Source organism: Lagopus leucura, unplaced genomic scaffold, assembly GCF_019238085.1.
Source record: "Lagopus leucura isolate 7727_CA_CO unplaced genomic scaffold, USGS_WTPT01 Super-Scaffold_100043, whole genome shotgun sequence".
NCBI classification, from domain to species: Eukaryota; Metazoa; Chordata; class Aves; order Galliformes; family Phasianidae; genus Lagopus; species Lagopus leucura.
Genome location: NW_024962290.1, coordinates 2,862,607 through 2,881,369, shown reverse-complemented (window position 1 = coordinate 2,881,369; position 18,763 = coordinate 2,862,607). Strand labels below are relative to the sequence as shown.

The 18,763-nt window shown below is 45.8% G+C and overlaps 1 protein-coding gene across 7 annotated transcripts in view; it reads left to right on the top strand.

Moving 5' to 3' along the window:
• SRGAP2 (SLIT-ROBO Rho GTPase activating protein 2) overlaps positions 1-18,763 on the top strand; it is an 84,439-nt gene that overhangs the window by 49,100 nt on the left and 16,576 nt on the right. For 6 of the 7 annotated variants that reach the window (XM_042884051.1, XM_042884050.1, XM_042884054.1 and 3 more), the window contains 11 exons: positions 266-490; positions 2,565-2,666; positions 3,477-3,674; positions 6,619-6,703; positions 9,263-9,290; positions 10,669-10,699; positions 11,528-11,588; positions 13,553-13,630; positions 15,534-15,668; positions 16,754-16,859; positions 17,720-17,944. In XM_042884051.1, coding sequence (XP_042739985.1) covers positions 266-490; positions 2,565-2,666; positions 3,477-3,674; positions 6,619-6,703; positions 9,263-9,290; positions 10,669-10,699; positions 11,528-11,588; positions 13,553-13,630; positions 15,534-15,668; positions 16,754-16,859; positions 17,720-17,944 — 1,274 coding nt within the window. The remainder of the gene's footprint in view (positions 1-265; positions 491-2,564; positions 2,667-3,476; positions 3,675-6,618; positions 6,704-9,262; positions 9,291-10,668; positions 10,700-11,527; positions 11,589-13,552; positions 13,631-15,533; positions 15,669-16,753; positions 16,860-17,719; positions 17,945-18,763) is intronic. The other variant, XM_042884052.1, reaches the window with a different exon arrangement.

The following is an 18,763-nucleotide window of genomic DNA, read 5'->3' as shown; positions in this document are numbered from 1 at the left end:
ATGTGCTTGTCTTGGAGCAAAACTATAACACAGAATAGAAATTTCCATGGGATTGTGGGCTCAGAGGTCGGTGTAGAGACAATTCCAGACCTCGAGTCAGGATGCCTGTGTGATCCATGGGCTGGGAGACAGCTCTGGTCCTCAGAAGATGATAAAATAACCACAGTTTGTCAGCTGCTTCTATGACTTACGGCCTCAAACACGTTTTAACTTCAGTTTCAGATTGTCTTCACTTATTCACTTATGGAATTGTGTGTTTTTCCAGCAGTGCTGTGACCTGGGATACCATGCTAGCCTCAACAGAGCTCTCAGGACATTCTTGTCTGCTGAGCTAAACCTGGAGCAGTCCAAGCACGAGGGTCTGGATGCCATTGAAAATGCTGTTGAGAACCTGGATGCCAACAGTGATAAGCAGCGCCTGATGGAGATGTACAACAACGTCTTCTGTCCGCCCATGAAGTTTGAGTTTCAGCCGCATATGGGTGACATGGTCAGTTTGTGTTGCTGCTCCAGCTCTGCCTGTCTGCTTCCTTCATCTTTGATAGATGGAGGCACTGGAAGGCCAGCTGTTGGCCTCTATTTTTGGGAGGCAGAGGGGAGCCTTGCGAAAGGGAGCTGGTATGGAGATAAGAAGTGATGGGGTTGATGCCTGAATGCAAGCAATTCTCGCTTCTGCATTGTCACAGCTCCTGAAGGCTGAAGTGCTTAATTAAATATAGTGCTAAAAACATGTTTTCTGTCTGCATTAACCTATTCTTCAGGCCGTTGTTAATTCCTGCACCCTGAGACAGGCTCTGAAGTGAGAGATCTGAAGTGTGATCTGAAAGACATACTCGTTCGGTGCTCCATAAGCTGGCTGCTGTTGATGTGTTTGGTGATCTCATCTCTGGCATTTCATGGAGCTGCTTAGTTTTGCTGGTGGCATTATTAAGAAGATGAAAGGAGATAGCTTATGTGGGTTAAAAGATGAAAGCATAATACCTGGGCATGTGCTGCCAAGGTATCAGTCAGCCTGCTGGGTAGATAAAGCAGCTTTTATACTGCTTTTAAATAACTGTTGCGCCATGAGGCTCCCAGAGGAGTGAGATGACCATCTCCTGGATGCCTTCCCACCTTCTCCAATTTGGGTAAAACTGGGTTGAGCTTCTGGTCTCATGAATCCCTTTGTAGCAGGTGATGTGTCTGCAGAGACCTTTGAAACGGAGCAGTGGTTTCCCAGAAGCAATGTTTGTCTGCTTTTAATTACTACTATTATTTTTCTGTCTGTGTCAGTAATCCCATAACTTTAAGCTTCACAGCCAGTCAGTGATCAGCATCTATCTCTGTGGCCCAGCCTGATTTCCAGAGACCTGCAAATGCCTCAGAAAGGACAACAGATAAAAGGTGTAAGGCTGTTTTTTTGGGACATGTGGGTATGTAACCTTAGAGCAGAAGCAGTTTATAATGGTGCTTCGTGCGTGTTCACTGTGAGACAAGGCAGCCAAAGGATTTTCATTTTTGGCAATGAAAATCTCTCTTTGCAGGTTTATCAAGATTGCAGGTACGTGGCTGGGAGCTGTTTAAATCACATAAGCTGAAACCAGCTCAGAAACATAAACAGGAACACATGTACCATAGATGACTTTAGGTCAATTAGAGTTCTAGATTCTTCTCTTGAATAGTCAATAAAACTGCAGGGAAGGTCTCTTGCCTCATCTTTTGTTCCAACAAATGCAGTCACTGCTGAAGGCAGAGATGAGGAGGAGCCTTCTGCAGGGAGTCCCTCAGACTGCAAATGACCTGCTTGGCTTTCCCATGCATTGGGAATATGCTGTGAGATAGGGGGAAGAAGAACAGCCTGCACGCTGTCACCGCTACCAGCTCACGTTGACAGAATCGTTTATCACAGCCCTTCTCGAGGCCAAATGAAATGTGATAGATGCAGAAGTGGTCCTGCTCGTGCCAGATTAACTGTCCGATTGTATACATGCATTAATCAGACTCTAATAATAATAATAATGTACAGTGAGAGCAGTGTTTTCCTGCCTCGTGCTGTAATGGCAGGCTAATTATTAACAGCACAAGGCAACCCACAGTTCAGGCATTTTCCACAGGTGTCTGACCAGTTCTTCTCTTTATGAACTCCCCAGGCTTGATTTTGTGTGCCTTTTGTATGCCCTGTGCCTGTCGTGCCTGGGATGCTCTGCTCACAGAACCCAATTCATGGTGTGATACATACAAGCTCACCTGCTTCTCCTGGGGGTTTTGGGGTGTGATGCAGCCTAACTGCTGTGATAAAGCGCTTCCAGGCTTTCAGAAGATAGAACTATTTCACATCACTTAAACCAGCTAATTTTTTCTAGCTAATTATGGATCTTCGTGTCCTCTCCCTCTCTCTTTCTCATTAACTTTGGGACAATGGAGAAGTAGACTGGAATTTGGTAGAAAGCTCTTCTCTGATTGAAGTTGGCAGCTGATAAAGGTTTTCTATGAGGCATTTTGGAGGGGGGGGTGTTAATAATAATGAAGTAATTAAACTATTGTTGATGGTGGCTTTCCTGCAATCAGTGCTGCTTTCCTTCCAGGAGTCCCAGCTGTGTGCCCAGCAGCCGGTGCAGAGCGAGTTAGTGCAGAGGTGCCAGCAGCTGCAGTCCAGGTTATCTACACTGAAGATAGAAAACGAAGAGGTGAGTTAATTGACCCAAATCAGCAACGCTTCTGCCGTTTCCAGAGGGCAGTGGCAGCTAATTAAGGAGGAACAGAGTTGTCGTGCTCCTCTTCTATGAAGATTTGTAGTGAAATTCAAGAGTAAGGCAGCAGTGTGTTAAGTTGTGACTTTGCATAAAGGCTGAGTGCACGGAGGGGAGCCATTAAAATATGCACTCACCCTTTTTTTCCCCCCATCCTTAACTCAATAGAAGTGGTTTTGTTGCAAAAAGCGTGTTTGGCCAGGTAGGAGGAAAAGCTAAATGTGATGCTTCAAAGTGAAGTCAGTGAATAACGGAAGGTAAGAGCTAATTTTGGTTTAATTGGTCATCTAGGATGAGGAGAGTTCTTGGGCAAAATGGGCAGCCCCTTTTTGTCTAACAGGCTGATTGTGGCCCTCAGCAAAGATTTGCAGTGCACCAAAGCCTTTTTGTAATCTCACGTTTCTGTTACACCCAATAGATGTAATTACAGAAGTAAGATGTTTATTTCTTTCTTTCAGCACTCCTTGCTTTGAGGTTAAATTTCCCTGCTTCCCTTCCTCACCTCAGCCTGTAAGGTTGCAGCCCTTGTCTGACTGCATGCTCAGAATGCACCAAGCCTTCCTTTGTAGGGATGGTGTTCTGTTAATGAGCACAACTTGTACCTCACTTACGGCTCACATGTACGACTCACAAGTAATTCTTGTTTATCAGTAAAATGCTCTGCAGTAACATGAATTCTTTCTTTGTTTCCCCACTTGCATCATAGCTCCATTTTCTCAAGCATTTTCTCTTATTCTTGCTGGCCAGGTGAAGAAGACCATGGAAGCTACACTGCAGACAATCCAGGACATAGTCACGATAGAGGACTTTGATGTCTCTGACTGCTTTCAGTACAGCAACTCCATGGAGTCTGTTAAATCCACTGTATCAGAAACCTTCATGAGCAAACCAAGCATTGCCAAGAGACGAGCCAACCAGCAGGAGACAGAGCAGTTCTATTTCACAGTAAGGAGTTAATTTTCAGTGTGAGCATGTATAATGTTTTTAGAATTATGCTTGCAGGAGTGAGCAAAATAATGCTATCATCTTGCAAAAGTGCTTCTGTAATTGATTTTGGACAAGCAGAGTGAGCATATTAGGTTGTAAAAAGAGCTGCTTAGAGTTCTTTACAAGTATACTGGGATGTGTTTGTCTGTTGATGCAAGTTTAGTGTGGATAAATCGTGTAAAATTTGATTTCTCCTCTGTCTGTGGGGAAAACAGCTATCAACAGGGCAAAGCTGCAGCAGCGTGCTGCTCCAAAGCTGCCACATCAGGCACCAGGCTGATCTGCCATTGGGCTGGCAGAAATATGCTTGAGATGGGTTTCAGGCCTTGGAGATGTGAGGAGCAGCTGCTTCAGGGTGTGATGGGTATTGGTGAGAGGGCAGGGCTGTGCAGCAAGGCGCCCTTTGTGTAGGGGAAAATCAAATGTGTGAGCAGCGCGGTGTGCATGCAGTGCTGGAGAATATGAAGTGAAAGAAAAATGTTGACTTCCAAGAGTGTAAGCCATGCTGGAAGCCCCAGTTGTTGCATTGGTAGTCAGGCAGGGCTCACAGGTTGATGCAGTGATGGGAATCAAATAGTAGCACCGAGTTGCAGCTTTCCACAGAAGGCAAGTTGTTGCACTTATGCTGCGATGGCCGTGGCAGAAGGAAGGTTTGTATTCAGAACAGAAGAGGACAGCACAGGGTGGGTGTCTGTGCTAAGATTATGAAGCAGTGGAGGAGCAGCAGCAGCAAATCAGTGGACGTTTACCAAGGGTGAGTGCATACTTAGGACATGGGTAAGTGTTACACAAACCTCCACTGCTCATTGCTCTTGCAGCAGTGTCCTGCTGGCCCACCTGCAGCACCTGATCCCTGTGCCCTGAATCACTGCCTTGTTTAGAGCTGCTCCTGGGGGGCAAAGGGGAGGAGAACCGCTTTGCTTTCCAGATTGTAGGCAGTTAAGGATGTGGGACAGGGAGAAAAACTGTGCTTCTCTGCAGCCTGAAAAGCACTGAGACTTATTCCCACGGGGTGGAGAGATAAGAGCTGGGCTGTGCTTTGTGCTCCCACCCACCCACTGCCTTGTGCTGGAAAAGTACTGGTGTGAGTGAGGGTGTGGGGAAGGTGTCAGGCTGCTTGCATTTGAGGAGATGCTGGGTGTGAAGGTTCACCTTCCCTGTCTGACAGCAGATTTTCACCTCTTCAGTTCTCACGATGTGCAAATCACGTCGTTTGAGGATGTTTCTCCTGCGTTGTGTCCGACTCCACTGTGCTGACGGAACTGAAATCCTGAGGAGTTCATCCATACTTCAGTGTTTTCAATTTTTTAAGCTAAGCCATGAATTGAACGCTCGTGCATCCTTAATTCCTTCACAAAAAAAAAGCCTTCATTTGAAATCACTGATTTTTTTTTTTGTTTCCTGAGAGCTCTGCTGACAGGGCGCAGAGCGACAGGCATGAGGAAGCGTGAGGAATACATGGCATATGTGCTTCTTGTTGGTTGGAACCCTCCCTTCTCTCTCGTAACCCAATCCCTGCAGCTCTGCTATAGGCAGGCGATGTGCTCAGCGTCTGTTGGAGCTATTTTGAGCTGAGCCTTCTTGTGCTGCCTCTCCTCTCCTCAGATTGGCTGTGAAGCAGCAGCTCGGCGCCTTCCAGAGTCACATTTATCCTCACATCCCCACTTACACGTTTAGAGGGGGGTCAAAATTTGGTGCAAAAGTGTAACTGGTTAAGAAAACACATTCAGTATTGGCAAAGGGGGGCTGCAGAGGAATCCTACATCATCTGGTGCTTTCTTTCTGCCATAGCGACCCATGCTTGCTGCTGGAGCAACCAGAAAGCTGAAGCATTGCAATGGGAGGTGCTGGCACTGCCCAAAAGGGATGGATCTCATGATGTTTCTGTTTGGTTTTATCAACTAAAGGGACACAGACTGTGGAGTTTAGCAGTTCAAGCTTTGTGTTTATATTGCTTCTTGATTTGTACCCTTGGGGCTTGCATCCAGGTTGCTCCCATTGTACAAATGCCATTTTTCCCCTTAAGGATTGATGGTGTGGTTGGGCAATACCAGACCAGAACTGGAAGAAAGTGAATCACCTTGGGAAAGCTGAAGACAGGAGCAGAACCTTGTGTTACAATGAGAATCTTTTCCTTGTGTTTGTGTTTCTAGCTCTTGTTTAAAAAGTATCTCGTGTTTCTAAAGGATGGTCCGTGGTGTTTGCAGTGTCCTGAGCTGTATATTGAGTGTAAACATGTGCTGATTATAATATGGCTGGCTACTGTACAATGGTATTTCATGTGCTGCGGCACAACAGAGATAAATAATGCTGTTCTGAGCTGCAAAGAGATGAAAGAGCTGTAAAAACTGCATTTGCAGAGCTGTGAAAGATCAGGAGCAAGTGGGAAAAGTGACTGTGTGACTGCATAATGTTTCTCCGAGGGAACAAATCCCAACTTCCATAGCATCTCTATTTGTTTTGCCATGTTTCCCCCCCACCCAATGCTGTGTATCACCCAGAGTGGAGGCAGACACAGTGTTTGACGAGTGAAGTGGGGTGAGAGAGGTTAAATGGGAGAATAAGCACAGTAGCAGCCTTTTAGCTGGGAGAAACAGATTGCTCATTCAGCTGGCGGTGATGCATTTCCATTTCCCCGTCTGAGGAGGAGATGTTTGACAGCTCCTCAGATGTCTGAACGATGCCAAACGTTCCACTGATTCCACAGTGAGACAATAGGAATGGCACACAGATATGCATGGGCAGAGCAGTGGGTTTGCACCCACCTAGGGGGAGGTTGATGCATTCTTTGCACTGCAGTGCAGTTCAGTTCTTTGTCACTGCATTCGAAATTCATGACCTGCAGATGCAATCGTAGGAATCAGCTGTCCACTGGTCACATTGTTTTCTTCCACTCTTCCAGAAAATGAAGGAGTATCTGGAGGGCAGGAACCTGATAACGAAGCTTCAGGCCAAGCACGACCTCCTTCAGAAGACCCTGGGAGAAAGTGAGTGGGGACCTGCATGTCTCTGCCTGCATTGCCCAGCTAACTGTCTACAATGACCCAGCAAAGTGGACCTTTTCACATTTCACGAATTTCCTTTTTCCAATCCTCCTGATGGAGAAGCCAGCTGACCTACATGGCTGCTCGAATAATGGGGAACAGAAAGAGCTTAATGAGTCATTAGCGTGCATCGCTCGTTTGGTAAAACGAAGCGTGCGCCCGCTTGCTCATCCTGACCCCTCCCCATCTGTGCACGTTCTGCTTCTCACTGAATAATCCATACTGAGTAAACCTCGTGACTTCCACATCAGTGATGAGTTCCAAAGCACTGCCTCGTTAGGTGGGTCGGGAGGTTTGCTCGCATGGCAGCTCGGCTGCTTCCAACCTCTGGGGGTGATGCAGACTGAGCTCGTGTAAGTGAACGTGGCTTTTGTTGGGAGAAAAATGAATGAATTTTGCAACGTGGAAAATATGTTGCCCATCTGCATGACACTAGGCATTTGTTGTTGGTGTCAGAACAAAGCAAGGTTTCTTTTCCTTCGTGTTACGGGCAAATTGTGTTGGCCAAACATTCCTGAGCTATGCATCCAAGTTTCCATAGAAACCTGACTGCCTCATATTTGCAGAGGAGAAGGTTTGAAGGTCTGGGTGTCAGGTCACAGGCTGGCTCTGGGTTTCTAGGCCAGGGAAGGGCTCGTGGTTGTGACTTAATGGGACTCCCCACCGTTTGTGCTGTGCAAATCTTCTGAATGGAAACTTAAACAGCATGTGGTCCTTTAAGCACTTTTGCTTTTGGTTTAAAAATTACACTGCAAAAAAAAAACCAAACCAACACAAAAAAACCCCCACTGTTGCAGTAATTAAGAGCTTCCTGTTTATCAGACCCATACTGGAAGGTAAGGCACGAAATGAACCTTGTACTTGGTAGAGGTTCTCATCTCTCAGTCTGTAAAGAAGGATGGATTCAGGGCTCTGTGTCCTTGAGGTATTATTTCTGCATCTGAATATCTCACAGTGACACAGCAGTGCCCCTGTGAGTGCTGACATTCCTGGATCTCAGCTCTGTGCACCCAGCCCTGTTTTCTCTTATCCTGCCTGTCCCTCACAGGCAGCCCAGGCTGTGCTGGGGAGGAAAGAGGAGGAAATGAAATGTGATTTCTGCATTGCTGTGTAGGTTTAAAGGCTGGTTCTGTTCTCATGTGGTTGCTTTGCAATAGCAGAGCTTAGCTGCTCTGTGAAGGGCCCAGTGTGTGCTGGGCTGAACTCCAGCAGCTCCCAAAAAACATCTCTTCTGTCACCTGTGAGATCAGAGGAGCTGAGAAAGCCAGGCACATTGTGTGTTGGAGTTAGCAGGTTAATGGTATGAGCTGTAACCGTGTCAAGGCTTATTCATAAAATGGCACTTAAATGACACGTGGGCAAATAAAATCCCTTTCAATGAATCCCAGGAACACGTTTAGAAGCTTTGCTGAAAAACAAGCATACAGCTGCATGCCTTCTGTCCCCGGAAACCCCTGGGTTTGTTTTGGCTTTTGTTCTTTGCCCCATTCTCAGGCAACATTTAATGGTCCTCTTGCAAGGTACCTTAATCTAAAGATGACAAGTTCCAGTAATAGAAATAGCAGCAAGTCTTCCTGTGTACAAGCAGTGATGTCCCTGCCTGCTGTATGCTCTGCAGGAGCCCCTTGATGTTGCTGCAGCAGTGGAATTTATATATATGAATATTCTGTGATGGAAATGGGACAGATGGCTGGAAATTCTGCTTCAGAGTAACATTTTTGTGTAAATTATGCACTGTTTGGGCTTTAGGTGGGGAAGGGAAAGCAGCTATCAAGATGCATTCAACTCATTGTCAGCCATCAGCAATTAGCCATGTCCCTCCTTCATTCCTCCTCCTCTTCAGGAGCAGGAAGGCATTGCAGGAAGGTGGATTTCCAGCTCAGATCAGTGTGGTTTTGCTGATGCTGGCCTGGCCAGTGTGATTCCCACAGCCCACACTGCTTCGCCGTCTCTCTCTGTGCTATTTGAGAACGATGCTGCACAGGCAGCAGTTGTTAGCTTGGCTGCTTCCTCACAAACTCAGTGCAAGTCAATGGAACGTTTTTATAGATGTTTGTGGAAAATATCATTAAATGTCTGCCTCCCAAAATAGCCTCATGCAAGCGAGCTCGGTCCATGGGCTAACAATTCTGCAAATGTTTCCAATCTTGCTAAGTGGCTTTATAAAGTATAATCTCTCTCCCTAGCAATTCCCCTGGGAAAGGGGAGGGCGGGAGAGGTTGACAAGCCCAGTTTTTTGGCAGCTAAAGTCACCAATTAAGAGTGCGCAGGGAAGCAATTTCCAAAAACAATGCTTTCTAAAGCAAGAGTGCTGGGGCAGCCCGAGCTGTTCTGTGCTTTGCTGGGGGGGCCGTGCTCTGCTGACCTTGGCAGTGCTGCAGGGATGCTCACCTCCAACCTTCCGACTCTCCTTGTCCTCCTCCCAAACCCTGCAGAGCAGCAGAAGGTATTTTCCCATTCCTCTCCCCTAATGATGGCTTTTTTTGTTTGTCTCCACCACAGGTCAAAGGACGGACTGCTCTCTTGCCAGGTAGGTGTGGCACAAAGGCTCACTTTTGCTGCAAATCCATTGCCAGCCCAGGATATGTTAGGAAAAAAATAAATAAATTCATTTCACTGGTGTGTAACCACATTCCCAGCCTTAAATACCATTGCAACACATCAGTACGGAGTGGTGGTGCTCCTGGTTTTGTCCCATGCTCTGCTCTGCAATGGAACTGGGTTGCAGCAAGCCCTGGAGAATCACCTCCTCACTTGTAATTAGGACCAATCACCGAGCAATAACTAACCTTCCCTTGATGGGGTTTTTATAAAGCATAACAAATGTCTGTCTGCAGATGGATGGGTTTGGGGAGCTGGGCTGTGCGTGGGGGCTGTGCATCATCCTGCCTTGTAACAAAGGGAAGGTGATTACTGCTGATCCACAGCCATTACTACTTTTCAGATTCCTCACAGCAAAGCAGAGCTGACAGGTCCTAATTAGTGCCTAACGTCTGTAATAATAAAATATTATTCATCATGAAACAATTTTAAATATCAAAGAATCATTACTGCTAATAGTTTAAAATAGGCCTTATTGTCAGTGACAGCCCATGGAATCTGCTTGCTTTTTTTTTGTTTTTTGTTTTTGTGGGCTCATTCAGTGTCTTTGATTTATTCTTTTTCCTAAAAGGAATTTCCCCTAAATTAACAATCTGTTTTTTTTGTGTGTGGTTTTTTTTTTTTTTTTCCTCCCCAAATTGCAGTTCTAATCACCTTATTTATAATTCAGCAGCCATCTGCTTGAATGAGAGGCATTAGGGCATTTCTCCCACTATCTCCCATACTTCGTTCCTTACCAGGGACTATAGGAATCTTAAACCCCAGTAATAAATCTTAGGGCGATATCTTGGCAAAGGAAGGCTCCTTCCTTGTTTCCCTGCAATTAATGTCTTCCAGCATCACTAAATGAGGCCGTCATGATTTGAATGGAGTTGGCTGAGCCTGGCTGGTGTTGGGGGGCACTCATTTGTGTGTCTGTTTGAAGGCTCCCCATGCAGGCACAGGGCTCTGCAGCGTTGCTCTCTGGCAGCTGCTCCCACCTGCTCCAATTTATAGCAAACTTCACCTCGAGTGAGGAGTGAACAGAGCAGATTTCCATACGGTTGGAATTAAAGCGTCAGGGGTGATCTTTTGTTGGGCTCCCTTGTGTCTGTGTCAGGTTTGTGGTGATTTAAAGTCACTTAAAATCATACGAAGTTCCACGCGCTGAACGAGACGAAGTCGTTATGATTTGTGTGTCTGGCTCCTTCCCTGCCAAATCAGCGTGGCTTGGAATACCAAGCAAGAGCTACAATTGTACAGAATTATCTTGACTTTTTCTCCTCTGTTTTTCCTCTGGCATCGATGGACTGTTCTGATCTCATCAGTGGCAGACGCAGCTCCACTGTCAGAAAGCAGGTAATCAGTGTTTGCTTAAGTAATGGGGGGTGTGTGTGTGTGTGTGCAGATGGGGATAGATGGGAAACTGAAGCCTCTCCATCCTTTTCTTCCACGATCCCATTTAGTCCTGCTTTCAATGGAACTGCTGCCTGCTGATTCCCTAACTGAAATCAATAAACACAGATCTGCAGCCTCCATTCGTTTTCTCTGACAAAAACTTCAAAAAGGGTTTTATTCTGCCAGTGTTTCTGAGGGACCTGGAGCCAAAGAAGCCAAACAGCCTTGAGCTGTCTGCACGGTCATGCTTTATGGGTTTCATGCTGCTCTATTTCTTTGTCCCCTTTCCCTTTGTTTTCTCTCTGGAATGCTATTAGAGCAGTACCTTCTTGCTTGTTGCCTCCTTGTAATGAAGATTTACAACAGCAGTGCATTGGTTTGCTGGCTGTAGTGAGTAATTTATTACTTTTTAGAACCTAAACAGATCTGGAACTGCACTGGAGCAGAACATGGCAGATGAAAGGGCAGATTTGCTCTCTGTTGTTTCCCCCCAATGCACCCCACCCCACTTTCTGCAGCACATTTGGATATGAGGAATATGGAGATCTGCATAAAGCAAAGCTCACGTCCATAGCAGTGCTATCATTAAGTTCTGGGTAGTCTTGCAGTCTTGGAGCACGTTATGCTCTGGGCTTTTGGAGGCTTGGAAGTTTGCCTTCATCACCAGTCGTTGTACTGGGACCAAATGAGAATTTCTAGTCCTGCCTTTGTTTTTCTTGTTTTGTCTTGTTTTTTTTTTTTGCCATCCCTCTGCATTCTGACTGCTGTTCTTTTCTCCCCGTTGTGCAGGATTCCTCTCAAGCCATTCCCCTGGTCGTGGAGAGCTGCATACGGTTCATTAGCAGGCATGGTGAGTTCATGAGCAAAAAGTTTCCTGTTCTCTCTCTATAACTTTACATATGTATGTATAACTTTATAGACATAGAAGCCTTCTGAAATGCTCAGAGTAGCTTGGGACATGATACTTACACAGATGGAGACTGGAGACTGCGAGATACAGAACGAGTGCTGGCTTTTTGCTATGTGCTTGATGGTGTGAGTGCTCCTAATTCCTCCAGGCTGCTGTACATAACTGATGCTGTAAAGGTAGAAAGCAGTAAGCTGTGCTTCCAGCAACGTTCCTTTATGAAATAAGGTTCCCATCCTGAAGTACCACTCACACCTCACCTCCCTTCACCTTGTTTTGGGATGTGAAATGTGGCTTTCACCACTCATAACTGTGCTTCTTGTAGAGGAGGAGGAATACTCCAAGCACTGAATGTAAGAGGTCAAGTAGTGAATTAATTGCTTGCTCATTGCTGCAGTGAGACGATTTGTCCCTGTTTCTGAGGTTAACTTCACAGCTTTGAATGCTGTAGAAGATTTTATAGGTTTGTTTTACTTTGTTTTCATTTTTAATCAATATCATCTGTTGGTAGCATGCGAAGCAGCTGTTAATTAACATACGTAGAAAGAGGTTGCATTTATCTTCATTAACCAAGACAGAGCCAAATAGCAGGTCCCGTTTCGTTTTCCTTGTCTAATTACCATCTCACATTAGAAACTGTAATTGGGAGTTCCATTCTCATCATCACCTGGGAGAGCCAAGGGCTGTAATCCTTTACTAAGGCCGTAATTGGACATTTGGTGGAGAAATCATTGAATCCACACAGCGATGCGAATCAGAGCGTGATCAAATGGGAGACATCAGGAGGTTTTATTTTCTAGAAGTGCGTTCCTGGTTGGGTCATCAACAGACACATTTCCCAACAAAGTCAACTGATTTCTGCACAGTGTGAGATGGTGGCCTGAAGGTACAGCCTGCAATGAGGAGGAATATGCTTATAGACAGCAAATCCACTTGAGTGGGAAGGAGCCGTACAGCTGCTGTAGGAGTTGATGTGGTTGGAGGTGGCCTGGCTGACATTTACAACTGCTTTCCTCTATGGGAATGGGATGAATGTCATTCCCCTCCTTGCTTCTCCACGCTCAGAGTTGTCTCTTTTTGCTGTTGTGAAGCTGTGTCACAGCTGCTAGCTGCAGCACTACAGAACTTCCATTGCACTGTGATAAGAACAGCACCAGAAATTGAGAGGAACAGCAGTGCACAGATGCATTCAGGAGAGCTTATGAGTTTATGGTTGTCATTATAAATGAAGCAAAGGCCTTGCAACAGTCCCTGTTTCGGATAGCATGCAATTAAAAGCCTCAAGTGAATACGAGTTGATTTTGCAGACGTGAAGAAGGCTTTGTTCATGAGTTGTGATGGTTGGTGCTCAGCTTCCACCATGCAACCATACAGTCCTGGTGGTGGTGGGATGCTGGAACATCTCAGCTAGCTGACGGTTGCTTTTCATGGCTTTGCTAATGGTGGCGTTCAGCAGGAATGGCTTAAAGACCATCCTGGAGCCCTGGGTTTGGGTGGTGCTGGGGAGTGGAATGCTTCCATTCCCATGGGCTGCTTTGCCCTGGGCCGTAGCTGCATTGAGCAGCAGGCTGCTTCCTCATGCAGTTGGCAGTATTGTACTTTTGGCTGTTAAATTATTAGGTTGTGATTTTCTCTGGGTTGTCAAATCCCATGGGATCCTCCAGGGTGCAGGATGGCACGCATGGCTGCTATAACCAAGGTATTGTGTCAGTTCCTTGGGAAGGGTTAATGTTTTTTCCTCAGTGCTGCTGTGTTCTGTTTCTGTACACATCCACACAGTACGTAGGAAGACTGCTTTTCTCAGAGCATCCTTGTTTTGGTGCATGTTTCTTACATTTCCTGTATCACATACACTGCAGCTGAGCAGGATGCCAGCTTGTTGATCAGCATCTCTCGTTGCCTTTCAGGTTTGCAGCATGAGGGAATATTCAGGGTGTCTGGATCACAAGTGGAAGTGAATGACATAAAAAATGCTTTTGAGAGAGGTAAGGAGGATCTTTTCCAGTGTCTCAGAAACGATTGCCAAAGGTGTCAATGCATCAGAATGTTCTGAAGGAGTGTTTTTTTGAATGGAACTTCCATTCTGTTCCTGTACTTCTTGTTTCCTGAGTGGCTGTAGCCCAAACACCTCCCTGGTGCTCATTAACCTTGAATTCTCCATGTTGTTTGGCACCATGCTTTCTCTCTTGTCGAGTGTATAATAAATATTCTGAACTCAATCCTCGCTCATGTCCAACAGCTTATTGATTATTTGCAGCGCTGTAGAATAGAGAGGAATTCATTATTGGGTGCAAATTATTTTCCTGCCCACCCCCTGCAAGCTCTGTGAGCAGTTTGTTTGCTGGAGGACGAAGTCTTGTATATTCCATGTTCTTAGAATGCAAGCTGGCTACATTCATTTTAAATATCAGCAAACGAGAGTAAGTTTCAAGATGCAGTTAACATGGTGTAGCTTTTAATAGATTTCCTTTTCTTTTTTTTCTGTGTAAAGAACCTTTCCATACAAAGGCATAGAATGACTGGGAAGCTCCTGACTCATCAGCTTCTTGCTGGGCTGCTCTCCCCAAACTGAGCAGGTTCAGAAGAGCTTTGCACTCAGACAGTCCTGGTCGGGTCATTGGAGACAGCAGGGCTTCTGTTAAATCTCTGTGTACATCACTCATGGGGGAAATGTTTTCAGACTGAAGGAGGAAAGATTTGGACTGGATATAAAGAAGTTTTGTACAGTAAGGATGGTGAGGTGCTGGAATGGGTTGCCCAGACAGGTGATGGAAACAGCTGAGGTCAGGCTGGTGGGGGTTGTGAGCACCTGATGGGCTGTGGGTGTCCCTGTTGGTTGCAGGGGAGTGGGACCAAATGGCCCTTAAGGGTCCCTTCCAACTCAAAGAACTCTGAAACAATATAGTTGGTATGTTACTGAGCTTGCTATTGGGAGAGAGCAGCAGCAGGCTTTTGGGAAGAGAGGATTTTAATGGACAGCGTGGCATCTTATGTCACCCACCTTTATCTCCATCAGTTTGAGAACAGAAGTTCTCAAGGGCAGAGAAGGCAGAAACGTGTGTCACAGTGTGAGTGGAGGCCTGGTATCAGTTAGGCCCCTTTTAAATAAAAGGAATAGCTGTCATCTTGAGAAAGCAGCCAGTTGTTCCAGCACTAATGTGCAGAAATAAATGATTTCTTGCTTCCTCTCACTTGTTTCTCTGATATACAGGACTGACAAAGTTAACCGTAATGTCCCTGCAGTTTATTACTTCCTCCAGAACCCTTGGTGGCAGTTAATATCAAGGATAATGCTCTGGTTCTTAGTGCCCATTTATTATCTGGTGTGTTATTAAGATTATAGGCAAGCTTTGGTAATTCCAGTCACATAATGGATATATATAGCTTCAGTCTGAGGTTTGCCCCGTCATTAAATCTAATTATATGCAATGGGGGAGTTTTCCATAGGGAGCAACTCCTTAAGTGGGCATCTCCTCTTTTGTCACACAAACAGTGGCGTATCTGCAGTGACAAATTGTTTGGCCCAGAAACACCCTTGCAGCTCAACACAAGGTGTGTGCTCTGCTGAGCCTGCTTGTGATGCTCATTGCCCTCCCGCGTGTGCACCGAATGCAGGTGGGCTTCAGCTGTGAGTTTGCTGCTGAATGTTGCCCTCAGTAGTGGCTCAGTGAAGCTCTCACCATACCAGAAGCCTGAGGTTTCTGTCAGAGGCTTCTGTTCTTGACTGCTGCCTTCAGGGAGCTCTGCCTCATTGCTGTTGGTGCAGCTGCAGGAGGTGGGATGAACTCCGTACTGCATGAATTTTTTCCTCCAGCTGAGTAGCATCCTTCCATCCCGATTGTTTTCTCCACTCTTCTGATCTTTCTTGCTTGTTTCTTTGATACCAAGGTGAAGATCCTTTAGCTGGGGACCAGAACGACCATGACATGGATTCAATAGCAGGAGTTCTGAAGCTCTATTTCCGAGGGCTGGAGCATCCTCTCTTCCCCAAGGACATTTTTCATGATCTGATTGCCTGTGTCAGTAAGTACAGATATAGAAATGAACAGATTGTAAAGGCTGAATCGTGGATTTGTCTGAGATAAAGGTTTGTGCCAGGATTCTTCAAACAAGAATAGAGCAAAATCCTCTACTTCTGAAAAAAAAAAAACCCTGATCTTCAGGACCTCTTATCAGAAAGTGTGAGAAATGCTGCTTCAGAAACAGAAGGTGTTTCCAGCAGGGTTTCCTCCTGGTGCTAATAGATCTGCTGCCTGTGTGCTGACACTCCTGCACGCACTGTTCAGCAAGGCAGTAGCCATCTGCCTTTGGCTTGGTTGCCACAAGGGGCCATCTATTGAATTTGAATCACAAGAGCAGTGGCAGTCCAGCTGTTAACATTTTTGGTTGTTTCTAAAGGTGGTTGTGATGGGCAGGGGGTCTGTGTTGATACTGGAGTAACCTCCAGTATGTGTTACACAGCCTCACTATTGCTGTGTTGCTTAGAAGGAAAGAATGATTCCATTGTCCTGGTGGTGAAATGGCCTTTGCAGTGGCGGCCTTTGAAGCAAAGCAAGAGATAAGTGCTTCTAAAATGACTCGTGATTGTCTTTTCCTGATAAACGCATTTACAGAGTTGAATTCACATTACATAAGAAGAAAAAATCTGCTTCCAAATAAGCTCCCCTTTCTGGGATGATTTATGCTGCCCACTTGTTTCTCAGTAGGCTGCTGCACACAGAGCTTTTTGCCTCACCCTTTAACTATGTTAATTCTCCTTTGAGTGTTGTACAATTTCTTTTTTTGAACACCCACCTTTCTAAGCTAACTTGAATGAGCTATTATGCTAGAGCTATTGAAGGAGATGACATCCAGTGCTCCCACGCTAGGAAGGAGCCTGCAGTGAGCTTTTCCATGTTCTGGGTCCTTAGTTGCAAAGGCATCACACACAGGACCTGCAGCCTTTGGCAGGCAGCTGGTGAATCCAGGGAACAGGCTGACCCTTGTGCTGTGCTGGCTGCATGTTTTAATGTTTTACCTGGGAACCATCCCATATAGTGACTGCATTGGGACTCAGTGGTGAGCTGGGGATGCAGTGATAACTCAGTGATGCTCCTTCTTCCTTTCAGCAATGGATAATTTGCAAGAGAGAGCGCTCCACATCCGAAAGGTGCTTCTGAACCTCCCTAAGACCACTCTGATTGTAATGAGATACCTCTTTGCATTCCTCAACCAGTGAGTACCTGCTGCAGAGCCAGCCTTGATCCTGCTGCAATCTGAGCAACGATTCAAAGCACAAATGTCACTAGATGACTCCTGCATCTGTCTTTCCTGAGCTTTTGAGCCTTGCTGATGTTCCTCCAGATGTTAATGCCATCTCAAAGGAACTCCAGCAGTGGAAGTGAATGATGTTGCTGGCAAATGAAGCGAAAGGTGATAAGGAGGGATCAGAAATTGCATCCCACGCCAGCAAGGAGCACTGTGTACTAAATAGTATGACTGACATTGCTCTTTTAAAGCTGTCCATCACATGTGATGGGTTTGTTGGGCAGCCCAGCAGAATCATAGAATTGCTCAGGTTGGAAAAGACCTGAAAATCAGCAAGTCCAACCGCAGCTTCCTCCAGCACTGAGGTCTCAACACCTGGGGTAGCACAAAAGGAAGATTTCCTACCTGGGAATTAGCACATTTAAATACTCCCCTGCTGAGGTTGGTAGTGTTGAGTGATGCTGCTGTTCTTCATCACGCTCATCTTAACAGCAGGAACAAAGAAAAGGAGAGATTGCATCGGGATGTGTTTTAAATCTGCATAAGGTGGTTAAACTATAAACGGGGATTTGAGCAGGGCTGGGATCAAATCAATAAGGCTGTTAAAATCTCGTTGAGGTTTCTATTTCATCTCTTTGTTATGCTGTCAGTCTGTCTTTTTTCTTTTTTTCACAAAACCCCAGAATATTCAATTTCTAGGAGAACAGCTCCAGCAGCAGGAAGCCCAAAGCCAACCTTCCTCACTCATCTGTGTTCTCCAGCAGATGATGGTGGTGATGATAACATTTTCTGCTGTTAACCCTGCTCCCCACATCTGTCTCTTGCAGTTTATCGCAGTTCAGTGAAGAGAATATGATGGATCCCTACAATTTAGCCATCTGCTTTGGGCCAACGCTGATGTCGGTGCCTGAAGGTCACGATCAAGTCTCTTGCCAAGCCCATGTCAATGAACTGATCAAAACCATCATCATCCAACATGAGAACATCTTCCCAGGACCGAGGGAGCTGGAGGGTCCAATGTATAGCAGAGGTGGAAGCACTGAGGATTACTGGTATGATGGGTTCCACTGAGGGGAAAATGAATGGGTGCACGTTTGTTTGCTGGTCAGAATGCTCCAGTCGTGCATTTTGCATTGTCTTAAATAGGATTCAGGCATCTAGCCCAGCCTCTCAGATTCAGTACAATGCAAGAGAAGACGCCTCTGCTACCTCCAGACAGTCATTAGCTTAGACAGTCTCTCCAATCCTGGTTTTGCCTTCTCTGGTTGTGTAGAGTGGCTTTAGTTCAGAGGAAGGATCGCTTGCAGCCGAACCCAAAAAGCTGTGGCATGGTGGAGTTTTCAGGGCAGCACTGATGGTGGGGGGAGGGAAGAGAGAGGAATGCAAAATCACCATTTCCATCCAGCTTAAAGCTCGAGAGGCCCGGCCTCGTGTTCAGTCTGAAAGCAACATCTGGAAGCAATTCAGCCAGCGCGGCTCCTGTCATCTGCAGGGGAAGGTGGGGGGGTGGGGGAAGGAGAGGAGGTGTTTTCTTTCCTACTGGCTGGGCTGATCTCTCCCACTGAAAATGAGGAATGTTCACTCGTGTCCTGCTTCTCCCCCCACCCCCCCAAGTTCCCTCCTCCACTGTCCCAAGAATGCAAATGATTATTTTCATATACCAAAATAAATATATTTTTTTTAAATGAAGTCACTCTGGTGACAGAGCTGCCCTTGTTTTCCTGTCTTGTTCCAGAGTAATTATAACTATCAGCTCATTCCATGTATGTGCAGTGAGAAGCAGTTATTTCTCACTAACTGCTATAGCAGAATTCCTGCCAGTGTCTCTTTTGGAAATATGATTTCTTCATTCTGACATTTCTAATTAATGT